The following is a 22,471-nucleotide window of genomic DNA, read 5'->3' as shown; positions in this document are numbered from 1 at the left end:
GGTGGTGGGAGGGCCGGGGAGAGCCTGCGCGGGCCCCGCCCACACCCTGCTGCGACTTCCCATTTGCCGTCGACCGGCGCGCGTCAGTGACGTCCCCTCGCCTGCCGCCGGGAAGTGCGCGCGGCGATGACGGCGCAGCGGGGCCGGTGAGCGGGCGCGTGGGGTATTTGCGGGTGCGCGCCGCTGGGAGGGGGAGCAGCGGCGGCGACGCGAGCTGCCTGTGGGCTCTTGCGCGGGCCGGGTCTTGGGGAAGGCGGGTGCCGGGGGCGGTGAGAGGCCTCTTCCGCACTAGGGGACGGAGCCCGACCTGGAGGTCGTGGGGCCGCGTGTGCGCCACGTCTTGCTAACCGCGGGCTGCTTCATTGGGCTTCCCCCGGGCGCTTTCCCTTCCTCGCGGCCGGGCCCCTGAGGGTCTCCGTCTTCTGTCCAGCACCTGTCGTGGGAGGGGCGGGACACGCCGTTTCAGGGCCTGGGTCCCCCCCCCGGGGTTTTCTGAGTTGAATCGGAGGTGGAAGGAAGCGCGGTGTTTGTCCTCCCCAGTGGTCTGGATGAGGGGAGCTCGCCCCCTGGTGGGAAGCGCCGCTCTTTGAAACCTGCTTTCCAAGTGTAGGAATGGTTCTTCTCTAGTGGTTTCCGTCGGGGGTCACTTGAGCTCTGTTGTTGCCTCACGGAAGCCCACCTTATGTGGAAAGCGGGGTGGGAGGACGGAAGGCGGGGTTTGGGTGGGTGGGATTCAGGAGACGTGATGGGAGGGGCGGATGGTGAATGAGGAAGAAGCGGGCAGCAAGGACAGGTCATGGGGAAATACCTTATTTTACAGTGCCTAGGAAATATCCCTGGGTCGTAAGTCTCAGGTGCTTGTGGGCAAGTGTGTGACCGTGACTTGTTCTGGAGGAGACCAGGTATTCCTGCAAGTCTTTGAGTTACATTTTCTAGAACCACTGTTCTCGGCAGCCCTCACTCTTTAAACCACCTCCCGGGAGAGCATCCTAACAGTAAAATACATATGCGGGGGTAGTATCAGTAGTATGTGCTTCATGAGTGCAAAACCGGATAACGACAAGCGTAGTTCCGGCTGTAATTCTCCCTCCCATTGTCACTTTTTTCAGTTTTTCATCTGAACAGGAGATGAATGTCTGTCTCTGTTGATAAGTAAAATCGCAGAATATCCCTTCGTTGTCCTTCACTGGGAAGTTTCATTGTTGGGCATGCTTGCTTGTCTTGTAGATGTGTGGTTGGTGACTTTCTCTCCAGATGCTGAGGTGCCTGGGTCCCTGGCGCAGGCAGTTGCTGAGCTGCAGCTGGAGTAGCCTGTGCCTTCTGAAGCACTCTCTGTTTACAATGAAGTTGCAGTCTCCAGAGTTCCAGTCACTTTTCACAGAAGGCTTGAAGAGTCTGACAGGTGAGAGATTAGGATGCCTCTTCTTGCTTTGGAAGCCTGTAAAAATGGAGAGGCAGAGGGTTAACGTTTTTTAGCCAACCTTCATGGGTTTTTGTTGTTGTTAAGCTAATGAAAGCAGGGTTTACCATGCATGGGTAATCCAGAACTATAGCCAAATCATGAGAAGAGGCAAATAATGATTGCAGTTAAAAAGCATGGCTTTTGGGCTTCCCTGGTGGCGCGTGGCGCAGTGGTTGAGAGTTCGCCTGCCGATGCAGGGGACATGGGTTCGTGCCCCGGTCCAGGAAGATCACACATGCCGCAGAGCGGCTGGGCCCGTGAGCCATGGCCGCTGAGCCTGCGTGTCCGGAGCCTGTGCTCTGCAACGGGAGAGGCCACAACAGTGAGAGGCCCGCGTACCGGGGCGGGGTGGGGGGGGGAACATGGCTTTTTTGTGTGTCACCCCAGGTACTTTATATGCATCACAGAATTGGGCCTACTAACTTAAGGAGTAGGTACTTTTCCTCTTGTTTTATGGTTGAAGAAACAGAGGCTTAGGAATGTGAAATGCTTTTCCAACGTTTTTATAGCTAATAAGTGGAGAGCTGGGTTTTGAACTTGTGCAGTCTTGATTTGAGAACCCAGCTTGTAACCACTAAGCTATATTTCCGCCCCAGGTTTAAGTGCTTTTTGAAACAACTGAAGGTAGAAGGAAGTGGGGGTTAACTTACCTGGAAGGAACACGGGAAACCACTGGAGCTAAGTGCCAGATTACAGCAGCTTCATCTTGCTTGCCGCAGTTCCATCATTTCTTAGGTTGGTTCTCAGCATCAGCTACTGCTGTTGCAGTGCACACGGCTGCATTTCAAAGCCTATGGTATCTTAGTCACGCCTTCAGAAATATATTAAGGTGTATGCATGTAGAAACATGACCTTAACTGTTGGTTTGCCACTCTGGCTGTCCATTAGATTCACCTGGGGAGCTTTTTTTTTTTTTTTTTTTTAAACGGTACGCAGGCCTCTCACTGCTGTGGCCTCTCCCATTGCGGAGCACAGGCTCCGGACGCGCAGGCTCAGCGGCCATGGCTCACGGGCCCAGCCGCTCTGCGGCATGTGTGATCTTCCTGGACCGGGGCACGAACCCACATCCCCTGCATCGGCAGGCGGACTCTCAATCACTGCGCCACCAGGGAAACCCCGTGGGGAGCTTTTTATAACATACAGGTGCTGGTGTCCCACTCCTGCCCCACTGAACTGGAATCGGAATCTCTAGGAAGCATGGGCATTCATAAATTTTGATAAAAACTCTCCTCTCTTAATTCTCATGACCAGAAGGTGGAGGAACCATTGCTTTAAAATGACTTCCCTTGCATTAGCTTATTGACAGAGCTACTTTCTTATTCTTGAAATAAGGTGATTTTTTTAGGTGAATGTCAGAGGTAAACGGTCCAGAACTTGTTGATTTTTATAGGTTCTTCTCATAGTCTTGAAGTGGAGGTCCTAAAGCAGATGCTTTGCTGTGATTTTTAATTAGAGTGAAAAATGCTAGAAACTCACTGTCCCATAGAAGTGAGTCACATATGGTACATAAACTTTTCTGGTAACTGCATTAAAAAAATAGAGAAGTGGGTGAAATGAATTTTAATAACTATTTTTAGTACATCAACTTATTTAATTCAGTATATTTAAGATACCATCATTTTAATGTCAAATTTGTGTAAAAATTATGAGTGAGATAATTCCTTCTCTTGCTTGTAAATCTTTGAAATCTGGTCCTTAGCACGTATAGACCGTCTTAATTCAGACTCGCCGCATTTCATAGTGCTCAAGAACCACGTGTGGCTACTGTTTGTATGGCTCATGTGTAGAAGCTTCAACTTTGAGTTGAATTCTAGCTTATTCTTTCCTTACATGCCTTTCCCAGCTCCCACTCTTCCCGTCTTCCGTTGTAAGGGCCAAATGATTGGATGTAGGGAATTAACTCTTGGGGGCCTATCTCAGATCCTTCTGCATTTTTCTTTTGGAAACAAGGCTGTGGATATTGATTACTGTAGGTCCTTGAACATTTTTTATTTTAACAGTTGCATTTGGCTTACTAACCCTGACTTCAAGAGCTGAGTTTTCTCCACCTTGAGAGGTGAAGTCCTAAGGAAGTTAGAGACGGAATAGTATGGTAAGAGAGTGGTAGTATTTGCCCAGTGGTCTGGTCCTCGAAAGACTGGCAAATGGGAGCATGGGCATCTCCTAAGATTGCGTTTTTCTAGGTTATAGTGGAACCGGCAAGAATGGAGTCCTTTAGTGCAGTGCCCAGTGGTTAGAAAATCACTGATTAGTTTTATTTGATCTTTGCTACTTTCTAAAGACTTGAGTATCCTGGTAAAATATAATGTTCTGTATGAAAACAATGCACAAAAACACACAAAGGAAAAAAATGATGGCTGTTGTACCGTGATGCTGTGCAGTTTCATACTGTACCAGTTCTTAAATCATGATAGCTGTTTTGCCAAATGTAAAATTAGTTCCCAGCGTGCAAGAATTTGGGAGGTTAGGACAGTGTATTATGCTCATACAGCGTTTTATAATGCCAGTTTATATCATGTAATTTATGTTTCCTTTTGCTTAAGGACAGCCATATAATACCAGTGGCATATAAAATTATTTCTTCATTGTATACATGAGACTGAAGTTCCAAACCTAGTGCTTTTTGTGTAAGTTACACGGTTAGTGGACAAGCCAGGGTTGCTGGGAGATAGTGCTCCATGGTTAGCTATCTGCTGCTGCTTAGGTATGCGATGTCACCAAGTCATATTAACATTTGGATTGACATTTGGGACAATTGGAATAGCTGATCACTCTTGAAGTTTGGGATTTCCTAGAAACGCTAAGGAGCGGATAGTTTGTTTTCCGGTAGTAACGGTCGTGCTGTGTAGTGGTCTTTTTACTAACACTTCCTGCCCGCTCTCCATCCCTACGACCTCCAACACTCAAAACTCAAAATTGTAAAGTGAAGCAGTTTATGAAAATTTGACTGAAAATTAAAATAAAATTTAGAAGATAGAAGACAATTGTAAGTTTTCTGACAAATTAATGTCCTGGTCTTTTGGTTGCTCTTCAGACTGATTAATAATAGCTTGCTATCAGATGTGGCAGCTGACACAAATTAAGACCATTTGGAGTGATGAGATCCTGCGTTTCATGAGTCTTAAGCTTGAATTTACAATTAAGTTTAGTTGTATGAGGTGTTTTGTTCACTTGAGTATGTATGTAGTTTACAAAGTTTGTTGGAATGTGGAATGTGTCCTTGTTTCTGTAAGATTGAAGATGTCAGTAACTGAGGGGGAAAAGGAGCCTCGTTAAGCTGGATGATTCTTACTGTTTCGGGTCAGTATAAAATCATGCCTTTCTTGCAGTTTTTATGACTGCTGTTTCACACAGGCACGTACATATGCCTTTATGTGCCATTCTCATTTATAAAAATGTTAGGATTGTGAGGATTTTTGGACATAGTTATCCATTTCCATAGGGCTAATCAAAATGATGAATAGATTACTTCGAGTTCTGGAACATTTTTTTTCTGTAATGTAGTTAATACACTGGGTGACTTTGAACTTACAATTTTATTTTAGTAGACGCAGCTTGAGAATCTCAAAACAGTGGTTATCTTTGTGTTCAGCCTTGACTTTCATCCTCTTAAAGTAGGTTCAAATGAAAGTAAAACTTGCCCATTTTTTGCATTCCAACAGTTTCTTATGTACTCTCAAGTTAAAGGAAGAAAAGCTTTTTAAAAAGTACACTTTTCAGTGAAGCGATCCCTCTTTGTTTTCTTTTTCTTAAGCTTGTGTACCACAGTTCAGTTCCATCGTGAGCCAGTTTGGTATAAAGTTGAGTGAGATAGGTTTTCTACTCTGAGAAGTGGGGAGACAAAGACATAAACAGGTAATTTTAATGTAATTAAAGATAGGCTGCTCTCCTAGCTTAGGTGGAATTCACTTTACTCCACCACGAGGAGAGGCTTCCTAAACTGAATCACAGGAGTTGAGTAAGGGTGAGCTGGGTCAGTGTGTGTTCCCCACTGTGTGACCGGTGAGTGGGTCATAAAGTCAACTTAGTGGTCATGACCAGCATTAAAAAATAGAGGAAAAGAGATAAAGAATAGATTAGATTGCATGGTATGTATAGTAAGGGTAAGTACTACTTCATGAAACTCTTCTTTACCTTACCTCTCTAAGTCTCAGGAAAACTTTGGACTAACATATGATTTTTATATTTTAATTTAAGGGGCCATGGACCTCATTTTAAGGACTCATTGGGACTTGAATGGAAATGTGGAGTTAAAGGAGTTTGCACACTTCCTCTGGGAGGGGGCTCTCGGAAGTGGTAACCCTGTGGGAGAGCCTTTAGTTAAGGCAAGAAGGTAGAGGGAGGGAACCATTGTTATTTTTAGCAGATCATTTGAGGGAGTCTGCAGAGGTCTGCAGCTGGAAGGCCTGGGAAGAACAGGTAGAGGACGAGGATGACAGAGCACAGAGACTGGCGTGGGGACGGAGGATGACGTTTTGAGCTGTGATTAGTGTTGCTAGAGCTCTGACGCCTTTAGCCGAACGCTCAGGTCAGCGCCCTCCTGCCAGAGACCAGCAGGAACACCCCTCGCCGAGACGGGGAGCCCTGACCTTGGGGAACCTTGGGGCACCTTGGGGCCTCTGAGTAACAGGGGTATAGAAAGGACGTCTTGTAGGATGTGAGCTTGAATCACGTGTTTTGGGGGCAAGTTGAAGAAGCGGGGCTTTGCTGTGCATCAGGTGGTGTCAGGAAGCAGGGGTTAACCTGTGATTGTCTTAATGATTCTTACCTGGAAGGTGGGAAGCCTACACAGTGTGAGGCTAACGCTGACTGGGAACTAAGGGTATCACACGTATGAACTGTTACAGGCTGCTGTCTGGGCAGTGTTTGTGTCTCATCTGTTCAGAAATGATGACGAGTTGTCTTGATCCTGGTCACAGGGTGGCCTTGTCTGCTGTGGATGTTCTCTGCCACAGTTATGTTCACAGGAGGACACCTGGGCCTCACTGTGCGCGTCCAGTTCATAGCAACACCAAGGCTTGGGTAGTGGTGTCAGGCCGGGTCCTGGATGTCATGCTCACTGGGTCCCTGTGGTGTCCCTTAGTCACATGGGTGGTTGTGGTGGACTCAGCCTTGTCCTCTGCCTGCTTTGGGTGTCCTGGACTCAGGTCCTCACGGTGACCCCAGTGTCATATGGCTTCTCCATAGAAGAGCTCTGAGCTGGTTTCAGACATCAGATGTCGATTATTTCTTGAAGCGTTTTAGCTATAACGTTTATCATGTGTGGTGTGTTAGACTAATGTTTGATAGCTTCCTGCATGAATATGTCACCTCAGCACAATATACAGAGAGAAATATGTGCAAGAACACTTCACATTTCTAAAGTATGCACATAAACCCGGAGAGAGAGAGCGGAATTATTCACTTTACTTTTTAGTAGTAATTCAAATTTACATTGATGACCTTGACGCACTGTGGAATTCTAAATGATCTTCCGAATTAACCTAAAAGAAATTCTGCACGTTCCCTGCTTCTCATGTTTGTTAGAGGCTTTCCGCTATAGGCAGGTCACTTCATTGCTGTGGGCCTTGTTCTCCCAATTTTTATGTAAAAAGGCTGATTTCAATAATCTCTGCTGTCCCAAGTAGATGGGAAAATTTGTACTTCTGCGCTTAAAAGAAACACACTGAAACAGAAAACGTTCTTTTTCACCTCAGAATTATTTGTCAAAGAAAATCATGAATTAAGAATAGCAGGAGGAGCAGTGAGGGATTTATTAAGCGGAGTAAAGCCGCAGGATGTGGATTTTGCTACCACTGCTACCCCTGCTCAAATGAAGGAGCTGTTTCAGTCGGTCGGCATTCGTATGATCAACAACAAAGGAGAAAAGCACGGGACGATCACTGCCAGGGTGAGTGAAAAGTTTGACAGGAACTGCATTGCCTTTTTTGGTAAGGTCAAGAATTGTTATAGATCATTTCTAGTTTTTAAAAAGCAAATAACAAAAAGCCTAGTTAAAAAAAAAAGTCAGTCTCCTCTACCCTCTATTAAATACTGCATCCTCCTTTGCTGAAGGCCCTTTTATTTTTATAGTAGTTACTTTTTCCCCCCACATTTCTAAAAAAGACCTTTCTACGCTCCAGTGTTTCATTTTCGTTTTTAATGTCCAGTCTTAAGATGTTGCTTGTTTGACTTGCTGCAGGGAAGACGATTGAGCCTTCTTATCACACCCTCCTCAACAGCAAGCACATACGATGCTCCTTCCCTCATTTTCTCAGTACATATATGCCATAATTTTTGGTTAAATCAGTTCATAAGTGTTGTTTATGGCTAGATCGTGCAGTGTGTTTCGACTGCATTCCTCGTGTTCCGTGCTTTGGGTTTTCCCTGGAGTTAACGGCATAGTTCTGTGACACAGCTCTCGTGTGCTGCTCCTTCATTCATCCTGTGCTCTGCAGTTCCTCGTGGTGGCTTTCACGTCAAGTTTCAGTTCCTTTTTCTGGAGCCAGCTCACCGGCTGCAGTCTGTCTTCTCCCATCTGTGCGTCCTAGGCCGGCTCCCCACTCCCGTCCTGGGATTTCCCCGCACCAGATCTTGGGAGCTTCCTCGGTCTCTTACTTACCAGACCTCCTGGTTCCTGATCCCGTGGTAGTCTTTCCTGGATTATGCCCTCATTTTGGTAAGCTGAGAGAGCTTTACATGTGTGAAATGTTTTTTTATTTTACCTTCACACTCATCTGACAGTTTGCTTGGCTGTGGAATTCAAGACTGGGAATTATTTTCAGGCAGAAATGTAGAGGCTTTGTCTTTCTACCTTCCAGTGCTGCCACTGAGAAGTCTGAGCTCATTCGGATCTCTCCTTTGTTTGAGACCTGATTATTATTATTTTTTTCCCCTCTTGGAAGCCTTTCTGATCTCTTTATCTCTGGTGTTTTTAATTTCAAGATGATGTGCCTTGGCTCAGACTTATTTTTTCATTCATTGTGTAGGGCACTTAGGGCCCCCTTGTGTTCCCCTCATGATGTCATCCCCTTTGTTAAATGTCTTTCCCTTTGGAAAATCCCGTGATGCTGGACTTTGGACCACAGGGACTCATCTCCTAGTTTTATCTTTTGTCTCTTATTTTATATTCTCATTTGTTTTATTTTACTTTGAGATTGCCTTAACTTGATCATCCAGTTTTCCTATTGTATTGTCAACTTTTGCTGTCTTCTAAATTTTCAAGAGGTCTTTCTTACAGTATTTTTGAAAGCTTCCTGTTCTTGTTTCAGATGCAGTATCTTCTCTTATTTCCCTTAGGGCATCAATTTTAGGTACTTCGACAATGTCTTTATTTCCTCTGAGCTTGTTCTGTCTTTGCTGTTGGCTTTCCTTCAGTGTGGGTATTTTTCGGTCTCTCTTTATGTTTGGGTGATCTACTGTGTGCAGAATGACCTGAACACTCTCCTGTAGTTCTGTGTGGGAAGCGTCAGCCAGTTAGCTATGGGACCACCACTGTCAATATCAGGAGGACTTTTCATTAGGAGACGTCAGAGGAATCCTCCAGTGTTACCCAGGTTAGAATAAGCCTGCTTGTTAGCATTTTGAAAACCAAGTGGGGAAAGCGATAGGGGTCATGTTGGTTTTTTCTTCATGTTATTTTCATTTTGGTGCATCACTCCCATGGTCATGTGTCTGGTGCCCCAAGTTCTGATTATTTTGGGGTCAGCCTTTCTGGTTAATCTCTCTTTCTCTGCTTGGGTGAGGGAGTCACTCTGGAGGTCTAATTTTTTCTTACACGGATTTTCAACAGGCTTCATATTTCATACCCTTTTCTTTGGGATAACTTGTGCCTCAAATTCCTGATTCTGGAATTCTGTAGTGAGCACTAGTTTGTCTGTAGAGAAGAATATGCATGAGGTTGAGAGGAATTCTAGAACAGACTTTTACTGATCATTAATGACTTTCAGTTCCTAATGAAGAGATTCCAGACCCCTGCTTGGCATGTAGCGCCCTCTGCTGTCTTCCCCTCCGTGCTGATGTGCTCTTGGTCCAGTGTGCTTTCCTTACAGGTATCCCTCTTCCTCGCCATTGTGCCTTTGGTCATCTTTTCTCTTCATCTGAATGTTCTTCTTCCCACATCTGCATGTACATATCCTACTTATTTTTCAAGGCTAAGACCGCATGTCCCTCTAACATGAGGCTACCCAACTTTTCCCACCTGGAGGTAATCGCTCTTCCCGAGATATATGTGGCACTGTATTTTAACGTCATTGATGATTACCAGTAAAGGAGCTGCAGGATGTGCTACCTGTATTCCTTCCTCTGTCAGTCCTTTGCTCAGTGGTATATATTCTGTAAATTGATATTCAGCTCTTTGCAAACTGAAGCTGTTAAAAAATATTTCAAAGAGTAGCCTGGTTTGAAATTGAAGAACCAGAATATACTATTTTTAAGGGCTCGTCCCTTCTGCCACATGATTTGTCAGACATGCCATTTTTATATGTCAGACTCATCTTTTTTAACTAAGATGGGTTTATTATTTCTTAAAAATATTCTTTGGATCTATCTTTGAATACTATGGGTGTCTTCCTGTCTCAAGGTATATGTGCACTAGTTGACTGTAAAAAGAAAGAAGATACCTGTCAGGACTGACATGTTAATTTCAATTTATCCAGTGATACTAAAAACGAATTAAAAAAAACATATATTTACTTCCAGCTTCATGAAGAAAATTTTGAAATTACTACACTACGGATTGACGTTGCCACTGATGGAAGACACGCTGAGGTTGAATTCACAACTGACTGGCAGAAAGATGCTGAACGCAGAGATCTCACTATAAATTCTATGTTTTTAGGTAATATATGTAGATAATGTTTTAATTCAGTCCGAATGCCTTCTTTTTGAGTGAAACCTGCATCCTGGAAATGTTCCCCAGCTTGAGGGGTTGCAGTAGTTTCTTCCAAGAGACAGCCTGCTGGTTAAAGACGACCCTGGAGCCGAGATCCCTGGGTTCCTCGGACTCCCTCATTCTCTCGCTGTAAAACGAGGAAGGTGGTATTAGCTTCCTTTGCAGGGTTGTTGTGAGGATTAAAGGAGTTGGTCATGGCGATTCCCTGGCGCAGTGCCTGGCACCTTATTAATCGCATCTAAAAATGTTAGGTTTTGGGTCAGAAACGTGCACACAGACACACACGCTGTGCCCCTTTTCCTTTGTCTCTCCTGTGCGCACATTCCACCCCTTCCTCTCTGCTGGTGCCGGTAGTGCACTCGGTCAGTGGCTTCACCTCTTCCGTCGGCCGTTGCTCCGTGTGCCGAGCCCCACTTCACAGTCTTCTGTTGCACTGCGTCTCAGCAATTGTCTGTACTCCGTCAGAGGTGGCGTGTGAGAGGGAACCTGTGTATCATCTCAACTTGTTCATGAAAGGAGTGAGAATCATAACGGGAGTAGATGTGAATTAGGTTAGTGTTTTGGTGCACAATTGAAGCATTATTTTTTGTCCTTTAAATTTTAGACAAGCTCTTTAGGTTTAAATCTCTGGATTAGAAAAGAGAGATGGAGCATCCACTCTTCGTAACCTACTTTGGGGCACAGTAACTGTGAAAGGATGAAGCAGTGGGTTCCACTTCGTGGGATGGGGAAGGGGGCTGTAGGCCCAGATGGGATCTCTTGCTAATTACATTAATGCCAAATAACATTTCTAGAGCACCTACTCGGTTCGAGGCACATCAGTGCTTACTTGATAGACTTTAGCTCATTTAATTCTCAGAAAAGTTCCATAAAGTGGGTATGAAACTCATTCGACAGATGAGGAAACAGACTCAGATGTTAAGTACTTGAGCTCAAGTCATGGAGAGCCTTGATTGGTTTCCAAAGCCTGGGTGATTTATGGCCAAAGGCAGCCCAGCTGGAGGCATGTTTTCTCTCCATTAGGGGGTGGAACTCCAGGTGTTAATTTCTTCTTACATCATTTTTATTTAAACTGCTCCAACTAGTGCAGTGTATGAAAAATCTTACCATAGCATCTCATATGCAGACATAACTAAGAGAAACTAATAGCCTTTTTCAAGATGCTATTTTATAAAAATAAAAGCTGTTCTTATTGGTACTACTGTTTTCTAACATTTGCTGAACCCTCATAATGTGCCAGCCACTGTTCTAAGCCCATCACATAAATTTAATCTTCCCACCAGCCCTATGAGTAGTTCCTGGTATTTAACTTACGATAATTTGCTCAAAGTCCTGCAGCTGGTAAATTGGAGAATCAGGATTCCAACTTAAGCAGCCTGGCTCCAGAGGTCACATCCTTAACCACCACATTATGCTCAGCAACACAGGTTTATTTCTCATTTTTATTCATCATTTTTTTAAAGGGTATTCAGAGCAAAACAAAGTACACACTGATATATACTCAGTAATCCTTACCTTTAGCCCATTTTCCCATCCAGACTTTTTTCAAGCCTTATCAGATAAAGCATTCCTGGTTCTGGGGGTGAGGGTTACTTTGCTTTTCAAAACCCTTATTTTCTGTTTTGTCACACTATGTTTTTTTCCTCCAAATTTGATCTTCCCTTTACTGAAAAAGATCTTATTATTTCCACATTCCCCAGGGAGTTAAGAGTCTCTTCATTAAGTAACATGAAGAGACAGATATAGACCACATTTATGTTCTACTGTAATCATTACCTTTGTCTCTTTACATAGTTTTTTATTCTCATTTCCTGCTATATTTTTCTGAATCTGGAGCCTTATAAATTGGCTCTAAGTGTCAAAATGCCACATCAAAAGAGTTTGGCAAGTATTAAGCCTGAGTTTACCAGTGTCGTTGCATTTGGGATAATCAAAGAGCATTCAGGTTCAAGAGAATTAAAATGACAAGTGGTTATTTTTTGTAGTAGTGGCAGTGCTTCCTTTCTGTGATGCCACGAGGTGAAGTCTCTCTTAGGCTCACAGAGCTCCCCGTTTGGGTGGTTGAATGGTACCTGTGTCTTTGCTCGAAGTGTTTCTCTTTTTCCTTCTTAGTTCTCAGGGTGACCATCTGTCTCCGTTTGCCTGGGACTGAACTAATTCCTGAGACCTGCGATTTTCAGTTTTAAAATCAGCAAAGTCCTGGGATGACTGGGATGAATTGATCACTTTATTCATACCTGAGGTTTTATGCACTTTATATTAAAATTGTTAGGTTTTTTTCATTTTTGTTCAACATGTGAGAGAGCATATTGTGGTAGAAATTGGTTTACAACATTTTGAATGGATATTAGGTTCACATGGTTCAAAATTCGCAAAGTTTAAAAGGCTGCATGGTGAAGTGTCACCATCAGATTTACTGTCCCCTTGCTGACAGTGTAATAAGACTTGGATCCTTGCCAAGCTGATACAAAGCTGAAAAATGGTATCATAAACTTGCATTTCTTACGACTAAGGTTGAAAATTTTCATTTTTAAAGAGGCTTTTTGTATTTCCTGTATATATTTTTAGCTCATTTTTCCATTTATGTGGTCTTTTTCTATTTAAGAGCTTTTTGTAGATTATCAAAATTAGCCATTTGTCTCTATGATACAGACTGAAATGTGTTTTTCCCAGTATGTCATCTGTCTGATGCTTTGCATTGTGATGTTTTTTGCTATGCAGGCATATCTGATGTTTTATGTAGTTGGATTTATTAATTTCTTTGAAGGCTGTGGTGTTGTGTTTTGTTGTTTCTTCTTGGTAATTATATTTTACCAATAGGGATGACGAAAGGCCGTCCCTATTTCAGGATTATAAAATTTTTTCCTATGGTTTATTATTTATTACTTTTAGTACTTAATTTCTCCAGGGTTTTTACTACTATGTATTTTTTTCCGGATTATTTTGGCAGTTCTTGGGTATTTTCCATTATTCACTTGAAAATCAGCTTGTTTGATGTTGTCTCAGCCCACTTCATACTGGAATAGGTCTTGTTTAGCTTACTGAGAGTATTTTAATTGCTGGTGTAAATGCAGCCTTTTATTCCATTATATCTTCTCTTTGATACTGGATATAGATGAATGCTATTCAGGTCTGTATTTCAACCTTGTAAGTCTTCACTTTGCTTAGTTTTTACTGTTATAGTTTTTAGCTAATTTTCTTAAGTTTTCCAGTTTTTTTCTCAGTTCCTTTTAATTTTTTGAATTGAGGTAGTAATTGAGATACAACCTTAGTTTAAGTATACAATATGATTTGCTACTTGTGTATATTAAGAAGTGATCACCACAAAAAGTCTAGTTAACACCTGACACTATACATAGTTACAGAATTTTATTCCCCTTGTGATGAGAACTTTTAAGGTCTGCTATCTTATATAGAATACAGTATTGTTAACTGGAGTCACCATGCTGTGCATTACCTCCTCAGGATTTATTTACTTTATAGCTAGGAGTTTGTACCTCTTGACTCTCTTCACCCACTGCACCGGCCCCTGGCCTCAGCCTCTGGCAACCGCCAGTCTGTTCTCTCTCTGAGCTTGTTTTTTTAAGATTCTATATAAAAATGAGGTCATACGGCGTTTGTCTTTCTCTGTCTGGTTTATTTCACTTAGCATAATGCCCTCGAGACCCATCCATGTTGTCACAAATGGCAAGATTTCATTCTTTTTTATGGCTGAGTAATATTCCATTGTGTATGTGCCATTGTTTTCCAGGTCTTATTTGTCAATAGTGATTTTTCTTCCCTCTTTTCTAATGAATAGGTTTCGATGGTACTTTATTTGACTATTTTAATGGTTATGAAGATTTAAAAAATAAGAAAGTTAGATTTGTTGGACAAGCTAAACAGAGGATACAAGAAGATTATCTTCGAATTTTAAGATATTTCAGGTAAGGATTTTTATAAGTTACATTAATGATACAGTTTTGAATATTATCACCAGAGCACAATTCTGATCATGTGAAATGCACAGCAGGTTACTGTACACAATGGTGACATCCCAAATGTCTGTCTCCAAGAGACAGGATACTGTGACTCATGAGATGATACCTAGATACTTCATCTTTTCATTGTCCAAAACAGTTATTTGCTCCTTTCTGTGATGATCTTTTAAATAATTCAGCTTTAAAAATGTCTTTTTTCTTTTTGATTGAATATTTTCTGCACCAATCATTCATTACACAGATATGAGGGCTTATCACAAGCCAACCCTTGTGCTAGGTGCTTTGAACAGAGTAGTGAGTCAAAGTATGCCTTCACATGGCTTACCGTTTTAGGTGGTCATGGGAAATCTGTCTGAAGAATTGGGAAGGTATGAAATGCATTTGGATGGTTTTGTGGGTAGCAATGCTTTTTCAACTCTGAACTGTAACGTTTAAGAAAACTATTGTAACTGGCTAATTTATGTCTACTAATATTAATTTTTCACTGGTTGGGATCACTCTCAGAATATTCTTTGACAGTCTACATATTTTGTCAATAAATGCTATCCCTTTAGACTTCAGTGTTTGCAAACCGTCTCTCTACAAATAATAGGACACAGACAGACTGAGGCACAGCCATAGCCATTTAGTCATTTAATTTAGATCACTAATGAACTGAATTTTGAAGATATGAGTGGTAAAAACAGGTGTACTTTAATGCTTCCACTTCTGAGAGTCCATGAAATACACTCCCTTGTCTGCAGCGAGATTTTATCTGAAGCTCTTAATTAAAAGTATTGATGTGTACAGACCGGCAACCTTTGAGGGGTTAAGACTCCTCCAGCATGGCACTTCAAGTCTTGTTTTAGTGCCTGGAGAAGACTGCTCTGGTTTATTTATGCATCCGCTGTCAGTACCAATTCAGAGACCTCCTTTGATGGCCACTCTAACGTTTCAGTCAGTGATGTGAAGGCGCAGTGAGGAGGGGTCTGGTTCGTGCTGACTGTAAGAAGGTTACTTATTCTTTATTGGACCTCACGTTTCCTCATGTGAGAAGAGAGAAGGTGAACTGACCAGATGATTGTTAAGGTCCCTCCTAGACCTAACTACTTCTCTGTTGTTTCTGATTAAATAGATGTCTGCAATAGTACTGGTAAAATGAAAAGCAGATTTTTCTGCTGAAACACCAGCATAGAGGTAGTACATTCTGAGACTTTTGCTTTGTAGGTTTTATGGGAAAATTGTAGATATACCTGGTGACCACGATCCTGAGACTTTGGGAGCAATTGCAGAAAACGCAAAAGGCTTGGCTGGAATATCAGGAGAGAGGATTTGGGTGGAACTGAAAAAAATTCTTACTAGTAACCACGTAAATCATTTGATTCACCTCATCTATGATCTTGATGTGGCTCCTTACATAGGTGAGTCCAACTGAAAAAATGTTTGCCTTTTTGGCCATGAAACACATCTGGTTTAAAAATTTCGTTAAGAAAAAAAAAACGTTTAGCAATTCTAAAAGGAAAAATGGAGTATTTTAAAAGATGGTAAACTTTGAGGTCAGGAGTAGGACAGTTTTTTCACAGGTAGGGCACAGCTCAGAGACAGCACATTGTGGTGGAACAGAGTGGCCTCTGGAGTCAGTCCATCGTGGGTTTCAGTGAGGCTTTGCCACTTAGCAGCTTTGTGACTTGCGTTATTTCCTTGCGTGTTAGTTTCTGAATCTAACAGAGGGGTATGAAAGTGATGGCATTTGTCTAATGGAAGGGCTGAGAGCTTCCGGGAGTTTAATACATGTAAAGCATGGAGAAGACCTGCCTTATACATGGAAATAGTTCAATAGGTGTTAAAATTAATATTCAGAAGCAACAGCGGGATTTTGTGATGTGGGAGAGGACAGTAACAGTGTACCAGTGGTTCATCTGTAAGGTGGAGCAGCACATTGGACCCCATAGTGAGCCCTGGGGCCAGGGCATATCTGCAAACGGAAACAGTGTTTGCCTAAGATATGAATTTAGGGCTTCCCTGGTGGCACAGTGGTTGAGGGTCCGCCTGCTGATGCAGGGGACACAGGTTCGTGCCCCGGTCCGGGGAGATCCCACATGCCGTGGAGCGGCTGGGCCCGTGAGCCACGGCTGCTGAGCCTGCACGTCTGGAGCCTGTGCTCCGCAGCGGGAGAGGCCCGCGTACAGCAAAAAAAAAAAAAAAAAAAGATATGAATTTATTTTATTAAATTTATCCTCTCTAAAAAATGGGTGAAAAATGCTTTTGTCCCTACAGGCTTACCTGCTAATGCAAGTTTAGAAGAATTTAACAAAGTCAGTAAAAATGTTGAAGGTTTTTCCCCAAAGCCAATGACTCTCTTGACCTCACTGTTCAAAGTACAGGATGATGTCACAAAATTGGATCTGAGGTTGAAGATTTCAAAAGAAGAGAAGAATCTTGGTTTATTTATAGTTAAAAACAGGAAAGATTTAATTAAAGCAACAGATAATTCAGAACCTTTGAAACCCTATCAAGACTTCATTATAGATGTAAGTATGTTCTAGGCTTGGTCAGACTATAAATCATCTTTGCTAATTGTGGAACAAATGTATTAATACTAAGACCCACAAAGTATTATGTGAATTTCTTTTATTTTAAATGAAAAATTTCACATTGAGCATTTATTTAAATTTTAGGATAAGATCATTAGCAAGTGGGGTAATGTTTGATTTTTGCCCTTAGTCTAGAGACTCCGATGCAACTGCTCGTGTGTGTGAACTCCTCAAGTACCAAGGAGAGCACGGTCTTCTGAAGGAGATGCAGCAGTGGTCCATTCCTCCATTTCCTGTAAGTGGCCATGACATCAGAAAAGTGGGCATTTCTTCCGGAAAAGAAATTGGGGCTCTCTTACAGCAGTTGAGAGAACAGTGGAAGAAAAGTGGTTACCAAATGGAAAAAGATGAACTGCTAAGTTACATAAAGAAGACCGAAAATTGATGAGAGCTGGCTACTAAAAAAGCAGAAACGTTTTGGTAAGACCATCCCCCGCTTAGTGAGAGTGAAGAGACTGGAATAAAAGCCAGCTTAGAGGATCTCTTCGGAAGGGTAAAGGTCTTATTTTGTGAAATATAATTATATTTCAGGCGCTAAAGGAAAGTCTCCCTCCTCTTAATCTGATTTATATCACTGAACCTTGTAATTCTTTTGGAATAGTCCTACTGAGGAAAAAAAAAGAGTTGGCTTCGCTTAATCTGTCTAGGTTTTTTTTAAATAGCAGGTTTTTTGGTTTGTTTTTGCATAGGGCAGTACTAAGACTAATCCTAATACGTGGTAACTGTCTTGAAGAAGATGTTTCTTAGTATTTGCAATTGAAATACCTGGTTTAATTTTCTACGATTGTGTATGATAGGTGTCGGTTTTTATCTGAATTCCAGAATAAACTTGTGCTTGAAAATAGCTGACAAATTTGCATAAAGTATCATATATAAAATGTGAAGATCAGAGGTGTCCCAGGTGGCCATCATTCCTACACCCAGGACTTGTCCTAGGGATGTAGTTTGATACTTTCCTCTGCCATAATGAACGATTTCCGTGACTTCCTGCTAAGCCGGGAAAGATTAGCTTGAGGGTTGGTTAGTCTTGAGGAAGTGGACGATAAATGTGGGTATCTATATATATGTGTGTGTGTATATATATATATATATATATATATATGTGTATATATATATATGAACAGGTGCCATATATACATAGTGACAGTACTCCTGTTGCTTTAAAGTAAAATAAAGGTTATGGCCTTTTGCTCTTTAAAGATTTGAGGCCAGATGCTTGCAGGTGTATGGCACAAAGTATTATTTATTCTGACATTTTATAATTTTCCTTTCTGTGTAGCCAGCCAGAGCATCTTTGTGTGCTACTGGTAAATAGCAATTTTGGACCTTGATAAAACAATCTTGAAATGCATATTTCTGTTAAAGCCCTGCTAAGAGGAAGTGTGACAGACAAACACTCAGTGTACAAACAGGGGCTATGTTGCAAGAAAGGGAGCCTCAGAAACGACTGCACACAGGTCAGTAATTAAATGTCTTATAAAATAACCCACTGAAATATTTAAGTATATTATTAAGATACATATTTGGAACCAACACTGTAGAATTCATACTGTGCTATATATATAGGAAGTATGCAGCTATTTGAGGTCTGGTTTTGTCATGTATAAAGAGACTTTTTAAAGTAGGATATGCGTGTTTTTATATACCAGGAAATTTTATTTGCAAGTGTCAGTAAATAATATAGAACATTCTGAGATTACACTCTTCAGGGGGCCAAATGTTCCCTCACTACACCTGGTTTAGATATAAAGAGATGTGCCGTGCTACTGAAAAGAACTCCCTGGAATCCCCTTTAGAGGACATTTTAGTTCAGTGTAAGACTGACTGACTATATGAACAAATAGTAGAGTCATTAAAAACCCAAGGTTGTTATTAGTCGTAACAAAGTAAAGGTTAGGCATATGGAATACAGAAGGAGCACATGCTAAAAACCGACAGCGTTCTTGACTTGCTTTTCATTTACTCTCTTTACATAAATATGCAACATGATACTCAGTTGCGGATTCCAGGCGAGGCAGTCAAAACCACTGCATGTTTGGAAGAAGAAAATATTGACAAATTCAAACATAAGAAATTTAACAGTCCGTTTTTGGCCACATCCATTGTACCCGATTAGCTGAACTTTTCCCAATGAATTATGTAAAGCAGTGAAGGAACATCAAAATTACGCAAATGTAAAAGTATCCAATAAACCCCTTGAATGTATAAGCAAAGAGGTAGGTGGCAAATCAGTCTGTCTAGAACTTTATCTTAAGAATTATTTCTTACACCTAGATTATCTGCTTATGTGTAGATATTTTACATTATTTAAACAAAGAACATGTTTAATTTAGTTTTGCTCTTAGTTTACTTACAGAGTCTCTTTAGTTTATATTGAACAAAATAGCCTATAACATACATTATTAGCACATCTCACTTGGAGGAAGGGGACATGTTTTAGCATCTGTGTTCCACAGTAGTCTTAGGTTCAAATGAAACTTTGGAACAGAATAACCAAACACTGAGCAAATACACAAATACTCTTTTCACTAACAAACAAACATGTTGGGGCCCAAACTGTGTATTATGTAACTCTTCAGTTTCTCTGAGATACTGATTTGTAAATTTTGAAAGTATTAAAGAAAATCAGAAAGAACAAAGCCCTTTTAAAATAATACACTGCTTTGCCTCTTTCAAAAAGGAACAGTACTAGTGCTTGGCACCCTAGCTTTTGGAAACTTCCGCTGTTTGGAGCACTGATACAAACGTGCCATTCTGTTCCATGGATCAGGATCAAATGAGGAACCCTCACATTATAAGAATTTATAGGAATTTCAGGTATGTTTTGCAGGAAATACTCTCACCAGTTTGTTTCACAGATGTCTTCATGTCCTATCAGATCCCACAGAATACGAGCACCAAGCTCCTAAAGTAGGTAACTCCCGAAACCAAGTACTCTAGACTGCTTTTCATCCTCTTCAATAGTATATTTTAGTCTAAATCTTCAAATACTGTTGTTTGACTAGGAAACTGCAACCTTCCATGTAATGTCGCTTTTTACTTCGGTATGCATCAAAAGTAGTAATCTCCAAAGCAGACCTGATGTTAGAATACCGATTTTGCTAATAAGGAAGGAACCTTATCCCTACCGTATTCGTTTATAAGCAGAGTATTATTTTGTCTGGGCTTATGTCCTCTTCAGTGTCTGGGATCGTGGGCAGCAGAGCAGATCGAGTCAAACCCCAGAATTTTTGAGGTGACATGTCTTTTTTGATTGCTGTAAATTTCCATCCAATATGACTTGCACAGATCCTGCACTGGGCAATGGTCCAGGCGAACCTATAAAATTAAGGAAAGGTATCAGCTGAGGCTGTGTATCCCAGCCTATCACCGTATAAACCTGTTGGGAAGACAGATCTTAGAGCCAAATTCTAAGGATGGGAAGAAGGAATACTCTGAGTTTGGATTTATAGTTTTCCTGAAACAAACCTCACAAAAAGATTTTCTAGTTTGTATGGTTCATCATGGTAATGCGTCAGTCTTTATATATTATTGTGCTCTTAAGCTGTGCTTAGAATTTTTTTCTCCAATGCCAAGAAAGAAAAAATAATAATCTTACTAATACAGGTGTATTTATACAAATTGCTGGTTGCCAGGACCACACTCTAAATTGCATCTGCATTTTCTTTGTTTTGTATTGCACTCAAGTTAGAAAACAGCAACTACCTGTAGAAATACGCACTTTTGTGTGAGTTAAAACTGGGGATGGGGGAGGTGTTTTTCTCACGTATGAAAGATTTCAGGACTACTCTTCTAAAATGAGAATGATTTGTCAGGTAATTCATCCAAAAATACAAGCCATGGCATTACAGAAAGAAAAACCAAAAGCCCAAACCATGTAATGGTACTTTTTCCCCTGGATATATCCCCCATTTAGTATTTATGTTAACACATTAATTCTAGTTTTAGTCCTTTTAAGAAGGATATCAAATAAGACTGGACAAGCCAAGTGATACGGTTCTAGGTCCAGAAGAGTAAGTATAAGCACTAATCTCTACTCAGCTTGCCTCTTTCAAAGTAAAAAGGCTGAGCCAGTATTTGGACAAATAATAGGGGGTCTTGAAGATAATATGGCTCAAGGAATCGAACAGGTGGTGCTTTTGGTCCCACAGTCATACTCTGAAGGGCACTGGGCTAAAGCAAAAAAAAAAAAGCAAGCGTGGTTTCTGCATGTTTTGTGTCTATCACTGCTTGGGTAACATTCTCTAGTACAGAATATGATACAGATACACAGTGGACCCTCGATCAACACAGGGGTTAAATCCGCCTGTAATTTACAGTTGGCCCTCATATCTGCGGTTCCTCTACATCCAACGATTCAACCAACTGCAGACCACGGAGTACTGTAGTATTTACTGTAGTATTTTACTAGTGAAACATATCTGCATCTAAGTGGATGCAAACAGTTCAAACCCACTGTTGTTTAAGGGTCAAATGTAGTTTTACTGGGTCATACAACAGTTGATTTTCAGATTGAGCTGACAGGAAAATGAGTGTGGATTGATGAAGTAAGTGTATGGTTAATCTGAGAAGTGCAGTTGGCCACCTTCTTTCTCCCTAACATTACATTCAGTGAGACTGTGCAAGACCTTTTTCTAGCCGTTCATGAAATGAACATTTAAATAGAATTATTCACTTCATTGTCTACTTCTGATTATAATTCTAGCAGCTCCGCTTAGGACTCTGGGTTTTTCTTCCCAATTAAGGCAAAACCAAAAAAAAGTGACCACCACCACATTACCCAGGAAACCAGCTGTGCTCTGTAGAAGGCCGGCCGATCAGATTCAAGTTGCAAGCCTTATACACGGTAAGCGTCTCATGCACGTATCCGTGAGGATTCACATAAGCTGCCATCGGCCCACATAAGGATAAACTAAAACAGAGAATCAGCACAGAGGATAAGTCAAGTCAAAATGGGGTGGGGTGGGGGTAGTAAATAACATACTTTAAAAGTTCACCAAGAAACAAGGTTCTAAGAGCTATAGTTTTGAACCTTTTAGTTAAAACTAATAATAAGAGTGGCAGTCAGCCCAGTTTCATTTGGTGTAAATGTTTTCCATGATGACAAAAAGGAAAATACTGCTAGTTTGTAAAATCTTCCTCAAGATATACATTGTCAAATGTATGGACTCAACTTTCCCCTAAAGGAGCCCGAGAGGGCAAAAATCCAATGAAAAGTTTCCACTTGGTCATTCTTGGGCATCTGAGTACTCTGCAAACAGCAGTTCTTCCCTTTTTGATTCATAATGACTTTGTCAGAAAATAATTTCCAAACAAACAGTATCACACAGCATCAGTACATGTTCAAGCATGTCCTCCTTCATCTTTGACGCTATGTGGTGAAACTGATATGTGAGTGAAATATCATGGTACGTAGGTCCTTAAGCACTAAGAAGATATCCTCTAATTGACAGATTTTCAACAAGGAAGGTGGAGGGCGGGGGACAAGAGAACTGCTCAGCTGTTTTACTTCATTCACCATGCTCATTACCTATGAAAAATCATTTACATCATAGCCCCACTTTTGTTCTGGGTACCCAATCAG

At 41.4% G+C, this 22,471-nt stretch overlaps 2 protein-coding genes across 7 annotated transcripts in view; one reads left to right on the top strand and one right to left on the bottom strand.

Moving 5' to 3' along the window:
- The first annotated feature begins 81 nt into the window (after positions 1–81).
- On the top strand, positions 82–18,595 carry TRNT1 (tRNA nucleotidyl transferase 1). 3 transcript variants are annotated; one of them, XM_081247100.1, is made up of 8 exons: positions 82–146; positions 1,228–1,402; positions 7,159–7,352; positions 10,142–10,280; positions 14,134–14,260; positions 15,521–15,714; positions 16,571–16,824; positions 17,018–18,595. In XM_081247100.1, exons 2-8 carry the CDS (start codon positions 1,255–1,257, stop codon positions 17,270–17,272), a joined length of 1,311 nt encoding a protein of 436 aa, XP_081103226.1. In that variant the 5' UTR covers positions 82–146; positions 1,228–1,254; the 3' UTR covers positions 17,273–18,595. The 3 variants fall into 3 exon arrangements, with proteins under 3 accessions (XP_081103226.1, XP_081103227.1, XP_081103225.1); XM_081247101.1 differs by lacking the exon at positions 82–146 and adding an exon at positions 783–902; XM_081247099.1 differs by lacking the exon at positions 82–146 and having other exon boundaries at positions 783–1,402.
- The window catches only part of CRBN (cereblon), a 27,667-nt gene continuing 22,105 nt past the window's right edge, over positions 16,910–22,471 (bottom strand). For 2 of the 4 annotated variants that reach the window (XM_081247095.1, XM_081247098.1), the window contains exons 10-11: positions 21,668–21,799; positions 19,191–20,205 (exon numbers count right to left, since the gene is read on the bottom strand). In XM_081247095.1, coding sequence (XP_081103221.1) covers positions 20,025–20,205; positions 21,668–21,799 — 313 coding nt within the window. In that variant the 3' untranslated portion in view covers positions 19,191–20,024. Of the gene's footprint in view, positions 17,182–19,190; positions 20,206–21,667; positions 21,800–22,471 lie in introns of those variants that run through there. The other 2 variants (XM_081247097.1, XM_081247096.1) reach the window with 2 other exon arrangements.

The sequence above is a fragment of the Mesoplodon bidens genome (assembly GCF_964165515.1).
Source record: "Mesoplodon bidens genome assembly, chromosome: 10".
Lineage (NCBI taxonomy): Eukaryota > Metazoa > Chordata > Mammalia > Artiodactyla > Ziphiidae > Mesoplodon > Mesoplodon bidens.
This window is presented reverse-complemented; position numbering and strand designations above follow the sequence as displayed.